At 35.3% G+C, this 23224-nt stretch overlaps 1 protein-coding gene across 1 annotated transcript in view; it reads left to right on the top strand.

Annotated features, from left to right (window-relative positions):
- CCDC178 (coiled-coil domain containing 178) overlaps positions 1–23224 on the top strand; it is a 530711-nt gene that overhangs the window by 485354 nt on the left and 22133 nt on the right. The window contains exon 21 of the mRNA XM_004479016.3: positions 1726–1860. Within this exon, the coding sequence (XP_004479073.2) occupies positions 1726–1860 (135 nt within the window). The remainder of the gene's footprint in view (positions 1–1725; positions 1861–23224) is intronic.

Raw genomic sequence — 23224 nt, 5'->3', positions numbered from 1 at the left:
ATTGTTAAAACAAAATTAATTAAGGTAATTTAAATCATTGATGCATACATTAGACAATATGCCTATTCCCTTCCCTGGTTCCTGCCACAATTAGTACACTAATATATCCCTTCATCTCATGGTCAACATACTGATGGACTAAAATTTCCGAATGATTTAATGAGTATATCATGATACAGAATACCATTTACCCTCTTTGGCTTATAGCATAGAAAAAAATATTTTTAAAGCTTGATGAAATATCTCTTTAAACAATTATTTTAATCTTTAATTCAATTAGCCCAAATTATCTGAAATACCTATAACTTGATTCTAAGTAACGTATCTCAGCCTTTAGCGAGGTGACTATCCAGTTTTCAAAGCTATGTTTTCTGCCTGACATAACTAAGAATAGTGGTTTCATTTGTCTATGAACTGAGCATAAATGCAAGAATATATACATGCATTGTTTATTACAATATATTCATTACAATATAGAGTGGAGAATAATGATAATAAATCATTCACATACAACACCAGGTATTTAAAACAGTTATTTTTAAGAAAACTTTCTTATTGAAATATACATACAGAAAAGTTTGCAAATCATACATGCTCTGTTTGATGTTTTCTTTCAATTAACCTTTCCATAATAAATGGAACATTTATCAATAAATGGAACATATTTGTTATTATGAAACGTTTCGTGAAGTTTTCGTATGTTTTAAATTTATTCTGCAAAACACACAATCAATTATCTGTATTACCAACTACCAAAAATCCAAACGTTTTCAGTGATCTGATTATATTATATGCAAATGTTATGTTCTTTTTTGAGGGGAAGGAGTGATATTGTCTTTTACCATTAATTATTCAGGAATTTTATTCCTCTGAAAATTAATTATAGCAGTTCTTTATTATGTGGTTTGGCTTACTGTTCAAGTACAAACACATACTGTCTCGATAAAACTTCCAGCTTCCACTATATATTGTTTGTTTATTTTATTAAACTTCCCAAATGATATAGAATGCCTATGAGAGAAGTCTTTCTTTTTCTTTACAGATCTAGTATTAAACATGTCACTTCTAAACATTGTGTCCACTGTACTTTGGCGCAGTCAGACGTTTCCATGTCACATGGTCAGAGGGAGGTAGATTAATAGGGAGTTCTAGCTGGAAATTTCTTCCCTGTTATTGTTCTCCCTCAGCCGTTGATGGCTAAGTTAATTCTCTTTAGTTTTGTCATGCTCTAAAGCACACATTGCCGAGCAATGGTGAGCTTTATGAGGAAAAAGAAGAAGTAATGGTGTCCATCAAAGTCTTAAAGTTGCATTTTAAACTTTGGCCTGACCTGATGTGCCGTTCAAAAAAGCCTCAAAAGATTATTTTTTTAAAGAAAGGTTCAATATATCCCGAGGCTATCGGTTTTGAGTTAAACTGGGTGAAGTAGAAATATTTTACTCATCAGCTTTGCAGTCACAGAGTTTGCCTCAGCTAGAACAAAACTGCTGAGGCATTTAGAGAAAATTAACCCCCCATCCTGGCAGCCAGATGTGACTGGTTTCTGATGAATGCGCATGAGTGGGCTGAAAAATCAAGAGACTGTGAAATTCCTGTCAGGTCCGTACAGTGCAGAATGGGCTATTGACTGCTTTCTATATTTCCCTCCATCATTCTTCTTGAACACTGCCATTAATTTCCTCTCCTACTCTGACTTGTGTTTTTCCCCCTCCCTCTTTCCCTTAGCTCTGTCAGCTGCAAAGAAGAGTACACAAGGTATGGCAGAAGCACTTCCAACTGGTGGCCCTCTACAGCCAGATGAGGCTGGCCAAGTTCCAGACAGACTCTCAGGAGAGCATTCAGAAAATATTAGCTGTGCAGGTAGGTGATTGCAGAGAAGTAGGAAAGATCATTCTGATCTAGATTGAAAAGCAAATGATGGGTAGTGTGATGAAGCATTAAAACCATATCTCATCAGACTTTTATAAATTTTTAACCTCTTTAATAAACTGAAATTGCATGAAGGATGAATTCAGTAAGTTAGCACATATGCCATGCATACTTTGGGGGGAAAGGGAGATTCAACTTATTTTTCACAAACCTCGTAACAGATTTTTTTATAAGTATATTTGGTATACATATATGTTTTCAAATCTTCAGGCTCTGCAGTTGTCATTCAGCTGTTTAAAAGATAGTGCCAATATTTACCTTGTGCTTTTGTGCAAAATCCACTTTAGTGGAAATGACACTTTACATTTATTGTATTTAATTCTTTTCTTCTCCCCTTCTGTTTTGCAAGAGGCTCATCCTCTTACACAGATTTGGAGATTACTTTATTTGAAAAATAAGCAATTTGGGACTAGATTGTAACTTTGGCTCCAGATACATGTGAGATTTTACAAATTCTCTCTCAAAATTTTAGTGGATGAAATTGTCTTTATTTTAGGATTCATATTTTAGAAGACCTATATTCACTATATGCACAATACTACTTGGATAATATAGACCTTTTCAAATGTTTTATTATTTCTAATGCTGCAATATATATAAGACATGACATCCTAAAAGGAAAACACAGTCCTGTACTATTTAAAAAAATGACACATCCTCTTTAAAACCAGTTTTTATTAACTTACAGCATAATCAATGAATGTTGAACCTAAATAAACCAGTCCTTTCTCTAAACTTTTTAATTACACATGAACTTCATAGTGCTTTTATCACAAAGAAAAGAATTTTGTAAAGCTCTTCCAAAACTATTTCAAATTTCATTTTAACTGGTGCCTATTTTTGGTATTTTCTTCTGAGAATAGAGTGCTTGTGTGTATTTGCATTATACATGGATTATAACCCAAAAATTATAAATAATAGGAGGAAATGAATGGAAACCTTTTGAAAAATGCAGTATTTAAAACATAAATTTAATAGAAATTCATGTGTAAGCTTGAGCATAAACTACAGTTGCATTGGTTTGAAGTCTTAAAAAGTATGTCAACATATAATACATTAAAAATTGTGGAATAATTACATCTTAGGACTCCCTTTTGAATATTCAAGGTAATCTCCATGTTGTAATTATCTTTGAAAAATCCCATGTTTATGTTTATGCACAAATAATGAATATTTTAAAAAATCTTACAGGTGATAAATTCTCATTGTGAGGTATGGTATGCTTTTTTTGAATATTGAAAACATCAGTTGAAACTATCTGAATATTGGTAAAGTGAATTCTCAATTCATAACCTTCAATGATCTTTATTCTACATTTTATTAGAAATTCACTACCATATTCTTTAGCAAACTTGATTTTAAGTTACTTATTTTTATGGCTGTTATAAAACAAAGGGAATGAAGAGATAGAAGGATAATGTTGGTAGTAAAACTCAACTACACAGCATCTAGAGAAACAGCAGCAATTTGGAGAACATGAAGAGCATAAATTAATGGTTTCTGAACTTATGGAGATGCCCTCAATCTAAAATATTTCAGTTTTGACTTTTAATAAAAATGTAAAAATGTAAGTTTTATGATCTTACAATAAAATTGTGGAAACATGTGCAAGTCCAAAACCTTCAGTACAGTAAACAACAACTCTATGACCCAACCAACACTTAACCTACCCAGGTTTGTCTCTTCCTACATTAGTTCCCTTAGTCTCTACTTCAGCCACTCCAAAATGCTTACTAATTATTAAACTTGTTATTTAACTTCTCCTTGCCTGAGTTTAGATTCTTGCCTCTTTATGCAATAATCTTCTTTACTTTACTTGTTAAAGAACACCTGACTCAATTCAAACATTTCCACTACAAAATCTTTCCTGAGTCATTCCCACCACATTTATCTGTCAGATGAATTGGCGATTGGCTCCTACATATCCTGTAGTTGTATTTTCACCAGCCAACTCTCCCTAACTTGTAGCTCTGCCCTCCTTTCTAGATTCTAAGCAATTTCAGTAAAATCAGTTCAATTTTTGCTCAGGTGTTCTTTAGAGCGTAGAGCAGCACGACCATCAAGGGGATCTGATAATACCCCATTTCCTATCTTCTTGTCACTTATTATATCCAGTTTTTAAAAAGACAAACATGGTAGTGATTTAACATTTCTGTGGAATAAGTCTGTATAATAATCAGCAATCTGTATAGTAATTTGACTTAACATGGCTACAGATTTCTTTTAATGGCCCAAATGCTATTGTTCTTCATTTTCTTATGCCTTAGTATCAAGATCCATTTAAGTGTCAGTGTTGGGAAATCTAAATAATATTTGGTATTTTGAAGGAAATGTTAAAATGATATTGTAAAATATTAGTCAACTATTGATGAAAAATCATTTGATCAGCCTGTTCAAAAGTCAGTTGTATATAACTAATATTGACTACAAGCAGTTCAAAATAAATAAGGAGCAGAAAAAAGAAACGTGGCATCTTCCTTGGACTTGGAACAATTCCTTGCAGAATCACAGACAGAAATAATTGTCAGCTTTGCAGATTGCAAAAAGCCAGGTGAATAAGATAAATTTTTGAACTGCATGATGAAGCAGAAACCAAAAAGAAGAACTATGATTAGAATGAAGAATTGATATATTTGATTGTGAAGCCATTTACAAACTAAGCTGTTACAAACCTAGAACCAAAGCCATGCCCCAGCTCTCACAAGTGCCCAAGACTTCTTAGCTTAGAAAGTGTATGATAATTTTTATTATCCTAGCCTCAACTCTAAGCCCATATAAAGTGCCATTATTATTTATTTATCCCATCATTATTTTTCTCTTTTATTTTTAGTTTTTTAATCCTGTGATATTTAACACCTCATTAGCATCTTTTTTGGGAAAAAAAGACTGGGCATTAATTAATCACTTAAATGAGATTGTGGGGTGCAACTTGGTTAAAGGAGACAGTAGTCCCATTGCACTGTTTCTTAAATTGAGTGCAACTGCAGTGTTTTATACAGATTTGGAAAGCATGGTTTAAGGGCCATACTGACACACTAGACAGTAGCAATATACAATAGATCAAAGAGAGAGGTTGTTGTTATGGGGGGAAGAGTGGGGTGAGGAGGGTGGGGGGTATATAGGAACCTCATATTTTTTTAATGTAACATTAAAAAAATAAATAAAGACGGAAAAAAAAAGAGAGGAAGAAATATAGAAAAGTGGAAATGGTTAACCAGAAAAAGAAGAGACACTGTAAGCAATAACATCTGGAGGACTGCTATTTGAGTGCTGGAGCATATATATATTTTGTTGAGCTCTTGAAGCCAACACTATGACTAATAATGAAAGAAGTTAGAAGGCAGGTTTGGGATCAATACAGGAATACATAGCATAAGAATACAGAAATTTTCATACAGCATAAAATATACCATCTTTTCTAACTCACATGAAATATTCACAAATATTGACCATATAATAGGACACACAAAAATCCTCAACATCATAGATACCATACTCTCTGACCATAAGACACTATTACTAGAAATGAATTGCAAAAAGAAAATTCAGGGGAAAAATTCCCTTTAAAATATAAATAAAATTTCTTTTTAAATAGCCCTGTGACTTAACTTCACAGAGTTCCTTTAAGTATGCATGGACCCATAAGAAAATAATTAAATATTCTGTACAAGGGTTCTAAGTTTAAATACCAAATAAAGGAGCCAAATTTTTACCAAATTTCTTCCTTTTATGTAGTATCAGTATTCCACCCTCACCCAAGACTGAAAATAGCTATGAAATAAATGGCTGCTGCCACAATTCAGCAACGGGCAACTCATAAACTTATTTCCTCTATACTCCTGCCTTTAGGTCTGATTACATCCTTATTGTTCTCTGATGAAATTTTGTCTCTAGAATTGCATTCTTATTGATGCAGGGGGAAATGTAAATTACCATAACTTATCAAAACACTAAATTTACTTTGTACTTATTGAATACCAATGTAAAGCTTACACTACATAGCATGGCCTTTGACCTTAAGCAATTTATGGCTACATTGGAGACTATCAATGAATTTCAAGTCACCTTCATTGGGTTTTGGCTATGTGAAAGGCAATTTGCTAAACACTGAGGGAACAAAGGTGGAAGGCATAACCTCTCCCTTCAAAAAGCAAGTAATTATTGGAGAAGGCAGACATAGTATATTGTATAAATATAAATGACAAGAAGAAGAAGGGCACTTAGCACAACCTGAGAATTTAAGGTCAGTTTCATGAAAGAGATAACTTAACAAAAGGTGGGCAGGGCTTATAGAAAGAAGGAACAGCTAGAACAAAGGTATGTGAGACTCAAACAGTGTAGTATAGGGGGAAATTATGAAAAGTTTTATATTATTAGAACAAAAACATGTAAGACAGAGAGAAGGTGCCAGAAGTGAGTGAAGAAGTTAATATAAAACAAATTAGTAGTTAGTAATATGGTTATTACCAGGTATAGACAGTAAACTTTATGGTTGACTAGTAAGTAGAGAGAACTTAGGCCTAAATTCTGGAGAATGCCTTTGAAAAGGAATCGGAACATCAAACAATCTTCCAGGAAAGAGTGACTGTAAATTGAGAAAGAACCATAGTGTGGCATGGATGGAGGGGAGCAGTTCGAAGCAGAAGAAATATGGGGGTCTTGGAAAACAGATTTGAAATTGTGATAGATTGAAACGTATACTCCACAGAAGACATGTTCATGTTCAAGTCTTAATCCACACTTCTGTGGGTGTGAACCCATTTGTAAATAGGACTTTTGAAAATGTTATTATTAGTTAAGGTATGGCCATACTGAATGAGGATAGGCCTTAATCCAATATGGCCAAAGTCTTTATAAACAAAGGAAAATTGGACACAATGAAGAAGCTACAAGTCAGCAGGAACCAGAAGAGCAGACACAGAGAAAGAGAGAGACAGCCATATGATGGAGGATTGCTGGAATGCTACTTACTCTGGGAGAGAGCTAGCCCTGCCAGTAACTAAATGTTGAATTTCTTGCTTCCAAAATCAATAGATGATAAATTTCTGCTGTTTAAGCCCTAATCCATTGTCTGATATCTGTCACAGCAGCCCTGGCAAACTAAGACAGGAGTAGACATCATTGTTGTTTGGTTTGTCTTTTCTTTTATCTAGTGAGGACCAGCATTGTTCTTTATGCTTAATAAATATTAACACACTTAATTCTCAAAGAACACTGTGTGGTGCTATCATCTTACTACTTTTTACCAGAAGAGGAAAAGGAAGCACAGAGAGGTTATGTATTTTGCATAGAGTCACATACCTAGTAGCAGAGACATGATTTAAACCCAGATAATTTGACTGTGTATTTGTTACTGAGATACACAAATTCTGTGTATTTGTTATTGAGATTCAATTGTCTCAGAGGAAGACAGTGAGAAACAAGAGATAAAGTAAGGTCTTATACAAAGCTATAAATATTAGGCTATAAAGATTTGGATTTGGCATTCCAGGTATACACTGAACATTCATGAAATAATACTTGGCCTTTCATTTACCAAACTAAATGCTAAAATGTTTGCATACATTTCTTAGGTGTTTCTACTCATAATAGTAATATAATTTGACTTATGATTTACCAGTGTGGTTCATATTTAAACAATGACAATTATAAATATAACATGGTCAATATTTTAAACATTTTAATTGTAATGACATGGATAAAGAATCCAAACACAAAACATATTAGGCAGTAATGCACCTCTTTCCAAACACATCATTCAGAAACCATTCAGCAGTCTCAAGAGAGCACCAACTGATGGCAGAAATGAATGTCCAAGAAGGATCTCTATAGACTGGAGGGCATCTTAGAGGCAAATAAATGCATAACTGTGGTGATGAGCTGCTTGATTAGCCCAGTCATCAGGTCATATGGAGTTTTTCACTGTATCTAGAGAAACTATTCCTGCTGACACAAAGTCTTCAGGAATTAAGCAGAATTTTTCTAGACAGAGAATGTCAGCAAGTTGTAGAAAGGAGAAGTAAAAGAAGAGATTTGCTCATGAGGCAAGACAAATAGCTGTTTCAAGGGCACCAAAGGGCACAGGACATAGCCACACACACAAAAAAGCTGCAGGCAGATCTCACTGGCAAACACCAATATCAAACAATATCTGTGACATTGCCATTGTCATTTCAAAAATAAATGCAGTTCATGGCACTGGAGTTGCAAAGTCCATACTAGGAATGATACAGAAGAAATGGAACAAGTTAATCACCATTTCCAAAGAGATAGTAGTTCCTGGCTCAGCTCAGCTCCTTTCAGGCAAACCTTCCAAGCTGGGGAAATAGAAGGCAAGGTTATGTTTGTTGAAGGTAGGATCAATGGATTCTTTTTTTTTTTTTAAGACACATAGATCACAAAAAATGTTACATTAAAAACTATGAGGGGAAGGCGGACGTGGCCCAATGGATAAAATGTCCACCAACCACATGGGAGGTACACAGTTCAAACCCTGGGCCCCCTTGACCCGTGTGGAGTTAGCCCACGTGCAGTGCTGATGCATGCAAGGGGTGCCGTGCCACGCAGGGGTGGCCCCGCGTAGGGGAGCCCCACGCGCAAGGAGTGTGCCCCATAAGGAGAGCCGCCCAGCGTGAAAGAAAGTGCAGCCTGCCCAAGCATGGTACCGCACACACCGAGAGTTGACACAACAAGATGACGCAACAAAAAGAAACACAGATTCCCGGTGCCGCTGATAAGGATAGAAGCGGTCACAGAAGAACACACAGCGAATGGACACAGAGAGCAGACAATGGGGGTGGGGGTGGGGATTAAATAAATAAATAAATCTTAAAAAAAAAACTATGAGGTTCCTATATACCCCACACCGCACCCCACCCCACTCCTCCCACATCAACAACCTTTCATCATTGTGGCACATTAATTGCATTTGGTGGATACATTTTGGAGGACTGCTGCACCGCATGGATTATTGTTTACATTGTAGATTACACTCTCCCCCAGTACATTCAGTGGGTTATGGCAGGATATATAATGTCCAGCACCTGTCCCTGCAATATCATTTAGGACAACTTCAAGTCCCGAAAATGCCCCCACATCACATTTCTTCCCTCTCCCTGCCCTCAGTAACTGCTGTGGCCACTTTCTCCACATCAATGCTACAGTTTCTTCCATTGCTAGTCACAATAATTCTATAGCAGAATACCAGTAAGTTCACTCTAATCCATATTTTATTCCTCCATCCTGTGGACCCTGGGATGGTGATGTCCACTCCACCTCTAAATTGAGAGGGGGCTTAGATCCCATATGGTTGATGGATGCGATTCTCCTGATTGCAGTTGTAGGCACTCTCGGTTCCCTGGTGTGGTGGTTGACCATCTTCACCTCCCTCTTAGCTGACCTGGGTAAGTCCAATGAACTGGAGAGTGGGAGTTGCAACTCTGCTGAGGCTCAGGGCCTAGCTGGCACATGGCCAGTACAGAGCTTCAAGTCTCCTGAGTGATGGAAGAGGAATGTGTAGAAAGGTCATATCTGAGTCCAACACAGGGTAACTGGGGGGCAATGGAAGTGTTCCACAAGATTGTGCAATGATGGATATAGGACATGTTAAATTTCACCAGAAATTTATAAAAGTGTATAGGCTAAAATGTAAACCATAATGTAACTAAAAATTTAGAAAATTGTACAGTCTAAAATAAAAACCATAATGTAAGCCAAAATGGAACCATATTTGGTAGCTGTGTTTCAATATCTGCACATCAACTGCAGCAAATATAACATGAACATGTAGAAAGATCACTGCTGGGGAAGGGGAAAAAGGGTTTGATATTGGATATATGGGAGTTTTGTATATTGTATATGTGACTTTATTGTGATCTAAAACTTTTTTTTTTATTTCTTCCCCGCCTCCCCCCCCCCCCCCCGGTTGTCTGTTCTCTGTGTCTGTTTGCTCCGTCTTCTTTGTCTGCTTCTGTTGTCATCAGCGGCATGGGAATCTGTGTTTCTTTTTTTGTTGTTGTGTCATCTTGTTGTGTCAGCTCTCCAAGTGTGTGGCACCACTCCTGGGCAGGCTGCACTTTCTTTTGCGCTGGGCGGCTCTCCCTATGGGGCACACTCCTCGCGCCTAAAACTTTTTTTGAAGACAAAATTAAATAAAAAAGATGTAGACACTGAGGAAGGAATGAAAGAAATTACAGGCAGCACTTATTACAGTGATGAAATGCAAAACATCAAAAACAAATTTTATGATATTTTTCAGTTTTAATACCCCAATTTATTTTTTACTTTATTTTAGTTTTTCTAAATTAGTACGTATTCTATTTCTAATCTTTAAACCTATCATTACTATTTCATTTTCCTACTAGTTGAATTTGACAGTATATTAGGCTTCATTTTTTAAGAAGTTTTGGACCACAGAGAGGTTCAGCTATGGCATGGGAGGAACACTGGTGTGGAGTGTTATTGATGGGGGACACCTGATTGGGAAGGAGTTCTCCAGGGCATGTGTGTAGGGTATATAAATATGTTCAGATAATTGTTGGGTATTTTCATGGTAGTTACAGTTACAAATGACAACTGAGGGAGTGCTGAGTTCCTAGCCAGGGGAGTTCTGACATATTCCCCAATGGAACAGCAACAATCTCCCAAGTGCAAGGGCAAAGACCAGTGAAGAAGGGTGGTCCAATGATGAGCCCTCGATCCTGGTGACTATGCTTATGAGCCTGTGTGCCTGAAATTTCAACTAGGCCTAGAGCTGTAGGGTGTCTAAGAGTTACCTCCTGAGAACCTCCGTGTTGCTCAAATGTGTCCACTCTCTAATCCAAACTCAGCATGTAAATGCATCACCTTCCTCCCAGCATGGGAAAGGACTCCCAGGGATTAGCCTCCCTGGCATCAAGGGATTACTACCAATCACTAGCTGGTGATGCAACTAGAAAAAGACCTTGAGTAAAAGGGGGAACTAGTAAAGATGAATGAGTTTATATGGCTAAGAGTCTTCAAAAAAAAGTCAGGAATTTATCAGAGGGGTCGCACTTATGCACATCTCAGCAGGATCCCAGAGACTGCCAAAGTAAATACAACTCCAGCTACTGGTGCTCCCAAGGGCGATGGAGACACACAGGTTCTACAGTCATGGCAGATGGCTCTGAAGTTCAGTGCCTTGTGAGCGAGCCCTACTTTGGAATTTGTGTTCCTGAGTGTAACAGAATCTTATACTAAGAGGTCCTTTGGAAAAAGATTCTTGCAAGATTAGACTCTGAGAGCCCCAGAAATTAGGATACAAGGTGAATTGATTAATGATAATGACAGTGGGGCTCATGTACATACAGTGCTTTATCATTTTCACACACATCCCATGTAAGCCTCACAACTACTGTGTGGGTTATGCAGCCCAAGGTGGGCTGCCTCAGAGAAGAATCTGAGACTTGAGAGATTTACACAATTTGTCCAAATGTGCTACAGAGAATTTCTGTCTCCTAAACCCACCAGTAGTACTTGTGCTACATCTTACACAGTCATCTTTTAGGGAATCCATTGCCCAAGTCCATGATTAGTTCTCATCGATGGGTAGAATGGGGAATCTAAGATATATTCCAGGCTCTAAGGGTCTTGCTTTGTTTTAAGAGACTTGTTCTAGCAACAGCTGCTTTCCAACACTGTGGACCTGGAACTTCATGGAAGGAAAGATGATACATCACCCTTGGAGAGTTCAGGGATGAATAGGCCTAAACTGACCTCTCTGTGATTAACCTTTTATCTGCTTCCTGCCTCTATCTTGATTTTAAAAGACAAGAAAAGAATGAAGGATCTGGGCACAAATCGCTCTCTGAGCAAATGCACACAGACATTCTTTCTTCATGACTTTCTACATCGGATTAATGGAGCACTGTGCTCTTGAGCTGTTAATCATCAAGGGAATAAAAATATATTTCTATTTAAAATAAATAAAGATAATGCAATGGAACAACAAAAAGTCAAAAGCAAGTTGCATCAACACAATATGAAATACTACAGAGAATGGAATGTTGCCTCCTTTCTGGTGTTTCTTTAGGTTTTAACTCACTGGCATTAGTATGATTGCTGGGAACTAAGGAAAACACTCTACAATATCATTTTACTCATAGCAGTCATGTTACAAAAATAAAAGTACTTCAAAATTGGTAATTTTTCAATTGAAAATTATTGTCCATCCATCAGATACCCAGCATTATGCGAAATTCTTATTTATGTCTAATTTTTGCAACAACCCCAGAGTTAACTATTCTAATCCTTATCCACATTTTATAGACAAGAAAATCAAATCTTACATTATCTATCCCAAACTGTAGCTTGCCTAGAAGATAATGGAATATTTAACCACTAAAATTTATTTAGAAATGCGTTAATGGATATAAAGTTGGCATGATATTTTTAAGCCAGTATTGCAATGGGAAAAAAAATCAGTCTGTCTGATATGCATTGGAAAGTACACTCAACCCTAAATTACTAATTCTGTCTAGTAGAAATATAATGTGAGCTATACATGTGATTTTGAAGTCCCTAGTAGCCACATTAGAAGAATATAAAATGGTGAAATTCATTTTAGCAATGTATTTTATTTAAACCAAAATATCCAAAATGTTAGCATTTCTAAAAAGGAAGCACAATAAAAATGTAATGAGGTAATTTACATTTTTTTCACCACATCTTTGAAATCCAGTGTACATCTTAAACTTACAACACGTCTCAATCTAGATTAGCCACATATCAAGTTCTCATTAGCTTTATATTGTCTAGGAGTTACTATATTGGTCAGTGGCAGTATAGAATCAAGAAAGTAGCCAAAAAATGGTAATAAAATCATATTTAAAATAATATTGTGTGCTGATATCAGCTCTTCCAAGATAAACTATAAATGTTCACATACCAGTCAGATCTATTAAACAAAACACATCCTAAGAGAACATTTAGAACCTGACCAGTATGTTAAGCATTTTAAGATCTCTGAGATTGCCATTTTCTACACTTCACTTTGTGTAGTGGTAAATTATAGATTACAGTGAAAGAAAAGGCGTGTTGGTAAAGTATATAGGCCTCAAAATAGAGTTCTACAAAAAAATCATAAAGCACAGTTGTGTGTTAAGTCCACGAAGGCTTGTCAAATCTTATAAAACAATAATTTACATAGTTGAGAGTTCTAGCACTGATAATGCCAGAGAATCTTGTATCAAACAAACCCTCTTGCAGATTACAAATTTAAATTCTAGGCAATTTTTAAAGCTATTTGAAGGTACTGAAGAGCAACCAAAAGTCAGCAGAAAATGGGAGGAGTATATCTTTGAAAAGATGGAAACCAGACATGTTCAATTTCTCATAAGAAAAATTAGAAAATATTTTGAATAGAATTTAGAAATTTCATACAAGTTTAGCCCTGTGTGAAGGAACTTAGAATTCAAGGGGCATAAAACTGAAATGTTTCCTCAGGGTAGAGTTAGAAGGCCTCTAACAGTGGAGCATAGCACTGGAATAAGGAAGATAAAGTCCAAGAACTGATAGAAGTCATATCTCCAGTGGCCCAACTTAAGGAATATTTCTATTGCTTAATTAGCACCTAGCATAGCAGTTTGCATAGAATCTGGTACAGCACTAGGAACATCCTAATGAAGATGCTGAATAAGGAAATAAATGAAGCTATTCTTGACTATTAATATAATTAAGTCTGCTTTATTCTTTTCATAAATTAACTTTGCTATCAAATCAGAACTTTGAGTATATTTGAGAGTTCCTTTTTTGTTCCCAGACTCTAAAAGTTGTTTCCATTCACCCGATACTAGCTTTTTACTCTCTAATTCTATGATTTTTTATTTCTTGTATATGAGATTGGACTTCTGACTCTTTCATCTTCTCAAAATATCAAGAAGGCCCTTTCTGACAACATTCATGAGAACTATGGGTAATGATGGTAGCATTGCATCCATTATCTTCAGTGCATTTGAAATTAAACAAAGGAGAGCCACAAATATTGATCATTTAAAGTAGAAATACACTCATTTCACATATATATCAATATGATATATCTTCTAACAGTTAATCCAGGATATGAATATTAACTCCCATAAATAATTAAATTATCTACTCCTTTTGTTCTCTTAGTTCTATGTTAAACCAAAATGAATTCCTTCTTTTGATAATAAAACAAGCTTACTCTAGTTGTTCTAAACAGAATGACATAATTTTTGTTGTTCTGAAATTTCCCCTAAATGTAAACAAAAAAAACAACTACACGCTTTTAGTTTTTAAAATCCACTATATGCATGTGATATATTTTTCAAGTGGAGGAGCCACGTCAATGATGTGGGGGAAAGGAGTTTTTCAAAGACAGAACTTAAAGTTTGAAAATTAGCGACTAATGGAGCATATCCAGGAGGTATTTTTCATACAACTTAGCATCATCATTATATAATGATGCTGCTTTGATGTGAGATTAACTCAGATACACAATTTTTCATCTAAAAGTATCAACAGTATAAAACAATGGCACAGTTATAACAAGAAGGAAGTATTAGGATAAAATTATAAAAGAAAATATAAAAATTATGAAACTTGAAGATTTTTTATTCAAAAATGAGGACAAATCTATCAGAGATAAAATTAAAATTATAAAAATGAAGAAAATGACTCCAGAAACATTATTGTGGGAATAAAATGTTACAGAGTTAAAATAAACAGGCAGCGGACTTGGCCCAGTGGTTAGGGCATCCGCCTACCACACAGGAGGTCCGCTGTTCAATCCCCGGGCCTCCTTGACCTGTGTGCAGCTGGCCCATACGCAGTGCTGATGCGCGCAAGGGGTACCCTGCCACGCAGTGCCACGGAGTGCAAGGAGTGCACCCCGTAAGGAGAGCCGCACACATGGAGAGCTGAGACAACAAGATGATGCAACAAAAACAAACACAGATTCCCGTGCAGCTGACAACAACAGAAGCAGACAAAGAAGACGAAGCAAATGGACACAGAGAACAGACAACTGGGGTGGGGGGGAAGGGGAGAGAAATTAAATAAATAAATAACTCTTTTAAAAAATAAATAAATAAACAAGGTCCAATTTTAAAATATAAAGCACATACCAAGTGAGAACTCAAGTACTGCCTAATTACTCTACCCCAATCCTATATGATGGAAAAAATTTACTTTTGGATTTTCATTTTTCTAAGCATCTGTCCATACTGTAAAGGGTAAACATGTGGTGTATTGATCAACTTTGACTCATTCCTTTACCCTAAATATCCCTCAGTTGGTAAAGAGAATATTTTCTAAGCCAATGACATTTCCTGACATGAACTAGAATCTAGGCAAATATAAGAAACAAATATACCTTATATTTATATAGCAGGTTTCTGTTTCATGCATATCTGATTTGCTAATTATATAACCCTCTCTCATAGAGAAATCCTATTGCCCCATTTTGGGGATAAGGTAATTGAATTGAAGATAAGCTGAAAGACTTGTCCAAAGACTTATGACCAGCAGATAACTCTTTGGACTGATGCCTTGCCAGCTGCTATTTCTACCTCTTACTCCCCATCATTAAAATTTTCATATTGAGCCCTTGTTTGAGTCACTCCACTAGAAATCAACCTTAAGCAAAGAAAGAAGGTCACAGATTTATACAATTAAGATCTTAGAGTAGGATGGTTAAATCGTGAGGAAATATTAAAGGGCATCATCATTATACTACAGAGATGTATAGAACTCTGTGTGACTAAGAACCTGCTTCAGTTATTGCTACCAGATTCTGACTTCTCAAACATCTATCATTCTATAACACACCCCTCATACTGTATCACATGTTTGAAAATAAATTCTTCACCAAAACCAAGCTGCTTCATAGAAGCTGCCCTGCATTTGTCATTACTTGAATTAATTATGGCATTTCAACACAGCTCCAATAAATGTGTTGATAGATATATCATAGATTATAAACGCATCTATTGGAATGCTAACCATGGTTGCAAAGCAGATTATCTTATTTAAAGACACTCGTTTTAAAATTTAGACATTTAATTTAATTATCTTTTCCCAGAAGTATATAAAGAAATCAAAAACCTAGTGTGAATAACATTATCTTCACAGAAATGAAAACTTGCAAGAGCATTTTTTCCACAAACTCAATAATTTTAGTATAATCACTAACTATGTTTTTGTTTTACAGAACCAGTATGATTTGGAAAAAGAATAAAATTGCTTTTAAAGTACAAAAATAATTATGAACCACTTGAAACGTAATGTCTGTGTTTTATTTCTCATCAGAATTCATTAGTGTGTAACATCAATAATTTAGCCCATCATTTGCCAACACTGACTTGGCTCAGTAGTTCAATCATGTAACCCTGTAAACTCACTTTCCATTAAAATGAATGTTGCTGACAAAGGATAACTAAAGAGATACTTCATTTATTAACTAAAGAGGTACTTCATTTATCAACATTTTTAAATTAGGAGTTTGGGGCCACAGAAGCTTAGCTGGATGATTTATTCGAAGGATCTTTATATTAGACCTAAAGACTTGTTCCAAATCAAACGATGCTACCCACAAAGATAATCTCATTTCATTTGTGTAACATGTGACTGGGGGCACACTCTTCAGAGGCAGGCATAAAACCACCTGCAGAGAATCAAATGACCTACCAGAATGAAAACTTGACTGTTTAGTATGAAATTATGAAATGTGCAGCATTCCCCTATATCCTGATTTACTCCATTGGACATATCTCTTACAAAACCTATAATATTACATCCGATACTATAATAACCTAATTTTGTTAAAATTGATTTCAGACATTAAGTAAATATGCTAAAATTATTTCATAAGTGTAAGGCTCCCCAACATTCACAAATTATACTTTAATACCTACAAATTCCTCATTTTTTTGTCCCTGACCTATACCTCCCCAAATTCAAATAACTATAGATGTTGCCAACATCATTTTAAACAAGAGCATTTCATTTCCCAGGATTGATTCCACATTCTCCTGCTAGGTAAGCATCAAACTATTTTGGGTGCAAAAAGCAAGTAAACAAAAACACCTGCAGTACAGTGAGAATAGCATGAAAATAAACTTCCTGATGTATATCAAAAATTTTCATCTCATAGACCTTTAAACATATAATTTCTAGCAAATACTGCAAGACTACATGATCAGATCATCCCATGCTTCTTCTGTAATAAAGTAAATGGAGTTACTTTAATTATTTTATTAATAAAGATTTTAATTTAAAAATTAAGTAAATATATATTTCCTATTAAAACCTTTTTATAAAACCAGGAAGTTCTCTACATTTAACCTCTAGAGTTGCCAGCTGGCATCTTTCCCTGTTTTGGATCAAATAGTTCTCGGCCAACTGATTCATTCAAAAGTCAAAATCCAGGGTTGACGTTGTATTATAAAATGTTATCTTTACTGTATCAAAACTGATTTTCACTCTTATCTGTTCTCTGCACTTTTGACTTTCTGTCCTTTTTTAGAAATATTTATCCTGACAGATTCTAAATAAAAATGATCCTACAAAAAAGCATTCCCATGGCCCCCTAGATTTTTTCTTTGCTTTATAAACTTTAAGTTAGAAGAGAATCTTTCAAACATTCCAGAGTAAGGAGTTACTTATCTCACAACACTGTGTTAATAGCATTCTACAACTTTTTAAGATATAGAAAAAACTGCACTGTTTCAATGCATCCAAAGGATAGCTAATGAGTTACAGCTTCATTGCATCAGTTCAGATTTTACTATACCATTTTATTTTTTCAATATGTGTTTACTTTATTTTGATCTTCAAAAATAACTCTGTGGATGAAGATATTATTAAGCCCATTTCACAAGTAAATTAACTCTGAAAGAATTTAAGAAAACCATCCCTCCACTTTGGCACAACCAGGTTTAGGGCCAGCCAGGTGGTAGAGCCAGGTTTAGAAACCATACCTTCCGACCCCCAGTCCAGACTGTGCCAGAAGAAACATGCTGCAGCAGAAAGTTCATGTTAGGGATGAGAGATAGAGATACATGCATGCATGCATAAATACATATGTTTATATTGTGGATTTATTATTGTGGAATATACTGAAAGTTAGGCAATGGAGCATTTAGTGGATGCAGCTACTATGAATGGTTAAGAGAGTTATGGTTTACAAATGGCATCTTAAAAAAAGTTAGCTCAAAGTCAAATTGGCTAGAGTTTCAGTGAAACTATTTGGGAACTGAAGCTAAGAATTTACTGGAAAAAAAAAAAAAGAGGTCCACAATTATAAAATCGTGTACTAAAATGTCAGCAAAGGGAATGGAGAAAAAGAAGGAAGATGATGGACATTTCAGAGACATAATCACCTAAACCTATTAAAAGAATGGATTCAGGTGAAACAGAGAACAACAACAACAACAAAAAGATTCTAAGCTTTGTAGCTACAGATAACAGAATAAGAAAATAAGAACGGAGTATTGGTATATGCCCGTACTTCAAAACAAAATGAAGGATTTAGGCTGTACATAGCTTAATTAGACAGGGGAGCCCCATGTAGACATGATCTATGAGCAACTGAAATACAGATTGGCATAGAGATAGCCAAGGAAGGCTATCTCCACAGGTAGTGTGGTCAGACTTTGAGGCCACGAAAGGGGATGAACTTTGAAGGAGGTAAAAAATAAAGAAAAATCAGAGGATGAAAGGAAAGAACCTTAGGAAATTCAGATTCAGCTGGAAATACGCCATACATCCAAAGAGAAAGAGAAGGAGACCAAAAGAGATGGGAGGAAAATTAAGAAAATACAATGTAATGAAAACCGTAAGAAAACTGTGTTAAGATGGTGGTTATCAGTGAATACAACTGCAGCAAGAGGGCTTATGTATCTTTGAGAAAGGGTGCATAAGTGCCTGAAAATAGTATATGTTTCTATTTAGACATTTGTCTGGAATGTTAGCACCTTCCTTTAAAAGGTAAGGTTATTTTTCTAAAAGACTGTCTGAGTTCATTTAGTTAGAGCAATGAATTTAGTTATTTTACGTTTAGGAGGGTAAAGTGGTAAACTGGTCTTTCTGAAATAAACCCGAAGTTTGTGGATTTGGTTTTGTATCTTATTAAGTTGGAAAATGTGCCACAATCAATGTGTTTATTAAGCTAAATACCCAGACTTAAACCATTATAACACAAAATGTTTATGCCTTATTTTTAATAAAGTTCATTTGCATAACTAGTTAAAATATGCAAAGATCCAACAAAATACACTTAAATTTATATGTCCATATAAATATTATACAAGAACGGTAATTTATGGATAGCCAGGACCTGAACCTTTAAACTCCTCTCCTGCATATCTGACTTTATTAAATAGAAACAAATATGATTGTTTCTTGCTCTTTCTCATTTTGAAAAATTTACAAAAACTGAAAAGGAGAAAAGTATTGAGAGTATACTTTAGCCAGTTTTCAGGCAAAACAAAAGGAAAAATATGTATATCAGTAATAGAAAGAGGCAAAGAAAAAAAAAGACAATACACACAAACACACACACACGCACATACCAGGAGAGAAATTAGACCATTTAACAAATGAAGGAAGAATGTAATATTTGACCACTGGCAAATGGATAAAAGAAAGATGCTTGGGGAAAAATGATAATAAAAGCTTTTAATTAGAAAAGAGAATTGAGACTTATTTGTAGTTAAGTAGCACCTATTACTGAGTACCTTGAGATAATGAAAACTTACACAAATTCCTGTTGACCAGAAGAGATTATGAAACACTGAGAAAATGTGAATAGAAACCAATCAGCAAATTCAAGTGACACAAATTATAGGAGCAAAGTGAAATAGATACAAATTATAAGGCTAAGAGAAATAGCTGCAGACAAGTTATTTTTTACAGCAATTTTTAAAAATTGCTGAGACATGGCAAAGATCTGAAATAATTTATATATATATATCTCTAATGTGTGTGTATATATATGTGTGTGTGTGTGGAGGTGTGTGTGAAAATAGAAACTTTTTATTAATTAAAAATATTTATAAAATACCTGTGTAGGGGGAAACAGATGTGGTTCAATGCCCAAGGCCTCCTGGTGAGGGCAAGCTGGCCCACGCAGCGAGCTGGCTTATGTGGAGTGCTGGCCCACATGGGAATGCCGCCCTGCATGGGAATGCCACCCAGCATGGGAAAACTGCCCCATACAAGAGTGCTGGCCAATGCAGAGAGCTAGCTCAGCAACATGACACAAAAAGAGACACAGAGGAGAGAAAATAAGAAGACATAGCAGAACAGGGAGTTGAGGTGGTGCAAAAGATTGAGCACCTATCTCCCACTACCGAAGGTCCCAGTATAGGTTCCTGGAGCCACCTAAAGAGAAGATAAGCAAACGCAGAAGAACACACAGCAAATGAACACAGAGAGCAAACAATGAGGGAAACGGTGGGGGCGAGAGAAATAAATAAATCTTTAACCAAAAAAAAAAAAAATCTGTGTAGGTATTGTTGATATAAAGATTAATCATATTTAGTTTCTCCTTGTAAGAAATATCTAATCTTTGATGGAAAAGAAATGTTAAGAGGCAATGCCAATATAGAGTAATAAGTGTTATGACAGGGGAAAAGACAGAAAAGAGAAGACTTTCCCAACAAAGGATAAAAAAATACTAAGACTTAGATTTGAAAGAACCCTGCATAGTACTGTAATTACAATATTTCCATATGACTCACATAGAATGCAGCTGGGCTATAGCTACAGAAGAATGTAAGCAGAGCCAAATCTTGAATATCTTTGTATGCCATGAGAAGAAGCTTTGAATTTATCTTGAGGATTATGGGTCTAATAAGAGATGGGAAGGGTGGTGGAGATTGATGAGTATAACGAAAGTGAATGAGATGATAATATTTAAGTTTTAGAAAGATTTCTCAGGCTGCTATGTGGAAGCTAGAATGTGGTAGGAAATGGACTGGGGGCGGAATAAAGATTTCCTTGCTGGAAGCAGGGGATTATTTAGGGTGTTCTTGCATTAATTCAGTTCAGAATAGTTAGTGACCTGAAATGAAGCAAGGTCTCTGGCAATAGTAAGAAGATATTTGAGAGATAATAAAGGAATGTAAAAGATATATCTTAAATTGGATGTGACACTTGGTTTATAACCAAGCTCTCTCTTTTACCTTTCCACAAATTCTGGCTTGGGAATTCAACAAAGCACCATTGTTCATCATTCATTCTTTTTTTCCATCCTTTCTTTTTTATTCAACAAATATTATTTGAGCAACTACTGAGTTGGGTGATAAGAATACAGTGGGAACAAGATAGATGTGTCTCTTTTCCTGTTCCTTTGACATGATCTCCATCACTGTCTCCTAATTCTCTTTGCTTACTCTCAACTCTCTCACCTCATAAATTGTCAGAATATCCTTCTTGCTTCTGTATTTCCAGAGATTGTGTATTCACATTGTTTTAGTTTCCTGACTGCTAAAACAAATACCGTACAATGGGTTGGCTTTACAGCAAGAATTTATTTGCTCAGGGTTTAAGAGGCTAGAAGGCTTTCTGAGTAGGTTCACACCCAAATGAATGAATTCAAATTAAGAGCATGCTTTTCTGGAGTGTGTAACTCCAAGCCACTACTCACACCTCTCTCATGGTAATTGTATTAAAGCATAACAGTTGAAACTTATTTCCCCAGGTAGATTGGGACGCTAGAAAACGAAGCCATATTCAGTTTTTTAATTCCTATAGTGTCATATGCAATGTAAAATACCTGTGGTTTGACATACATATGTCAAATGTATTTACATGGCATATATATATGATCTATACATAAGTCTATGTGTGATATATACATATTTTCAGAAGTCTGAAAATCCTTGTGGACAGGGCTTATGACTTATTCAGCATGCCTCTTAGAAGGCTTAGAAGGCATTCCTTAGAATAGGTTCTCTATAAATATTTGATGAATAAAATGGGCTACTTCATCAAAGAATTACCTAAGATAATATCAGGAAATAAACTAATAGTTAATTATTTCATTTAAAAAATGAACCAGAGCAGTGTTAGGAACGATATCAGGTTCTGTTTAACCATACAAAGATATTCTTTTTTTATAAGATATGCCCTGGGGCAATGAAATTTTAAGACCTGTGGAAGACAATTTACTTTTTAAAAAAAAAATTGGGATATCTCCTGTGTATTAATTTTCCTGGTTCCAGTATACCCTTAAGACTAGAAAAAAATTGAGAAATTTTATAAAACCAACCGTCATAATATACATGCAAAAGGAAGCTTATGAATTAACATTTCTAGAAATTTGAATTTAAAGAAAACCTCGTTTATCAATTTGCATTTATTCACGAGTTCATTAATTACAGGGAAATATACATTAGCAAAAATTCAGAGAGTGAAAATAAGGGAATCTATTATAAAGAGGATGCAAGTTTGCAGAAATTAACAGCGAAAAAATACAGTACTACGTTGTTTTATAAGAAAAGAGAATAAAAAGTAGGAGTGTGTGAGCTAAGCAGGACTCCTTAGTTCTTTTGCTATTAAGTATAATGTTTCTGAAAGCACATTCTGTTCATCATTTTTGAGTTGGGTCAGATGATCACATTTTTTTTCTGAGGTACCAGGGCCAGGGATTGAGCCCAGGACCTCATATGTTGTAAGCTGGTGTGACTACCCCAAATCTTTTTGTTGTTGTTGTTTTTTCTCATTTGTTTGTATGTTTTTTGCTTTCAGGAGATACCAGGGATTGGAACTCATACACGAGAAGCAGTCACTCAAAAACTTGAGCTACATCTTCTCCCCCCACTTATTTTTTTGAGTAACAATGATGAATTCAGGAATGGGATAAAAAAAGTGGTCTGTCCTATATCATTATAAATTAAGATGGTCTACAGTTTACCAGAATCAAGAAACACATAGGCTGCATTTGCAAGACAAATGGTCTAAGATATTCTTTTTCTTTTCAATAAAACATATAAAGCTGTAATACTTAGGGAGATAACTGTTCCATCATGGAAACAGCCAATAAAATGAAAAAGGAAAAGAAACATGCTTGTTTTATAGAAGTGGTAAAGGAAAAATAAGCAGTGAAAACAAAGTACAAAATATTATTTCACTAAAAGTTGCATTTAAGTACATTAGTTGGACATCTTATAGAGAGGAACCACTATATTCCAACAATTCAGAAAGTGGCATATTTCAGACAATTACCATTATAGCAAAAATTTTATTAGAATAGTAGATATTTCTAATATTTTGAGTGAAATGTTGTTTGTCCCAATGATACTTTGCAAGC

The sequence above is a fragment of the Dasypus novemcinctus genome, chromosome 16 (assembly GCF_030445035.2).
Source record: "Dasypus novemcinctus isolate mDasNov1 chromosome 16, mDasNov1.1.hap2, whole genome shotgun sequence".
Classification (NCBI taxonomy): Eukaryota; Metazoa; Chordata; class Mammalia; order Cingulata; family Dasypodidae; genus Dasypus; species Dasypus novemcinctus.
This window is presented reverse-complemented; position numbering and strand designations above follow the sequence as displayed.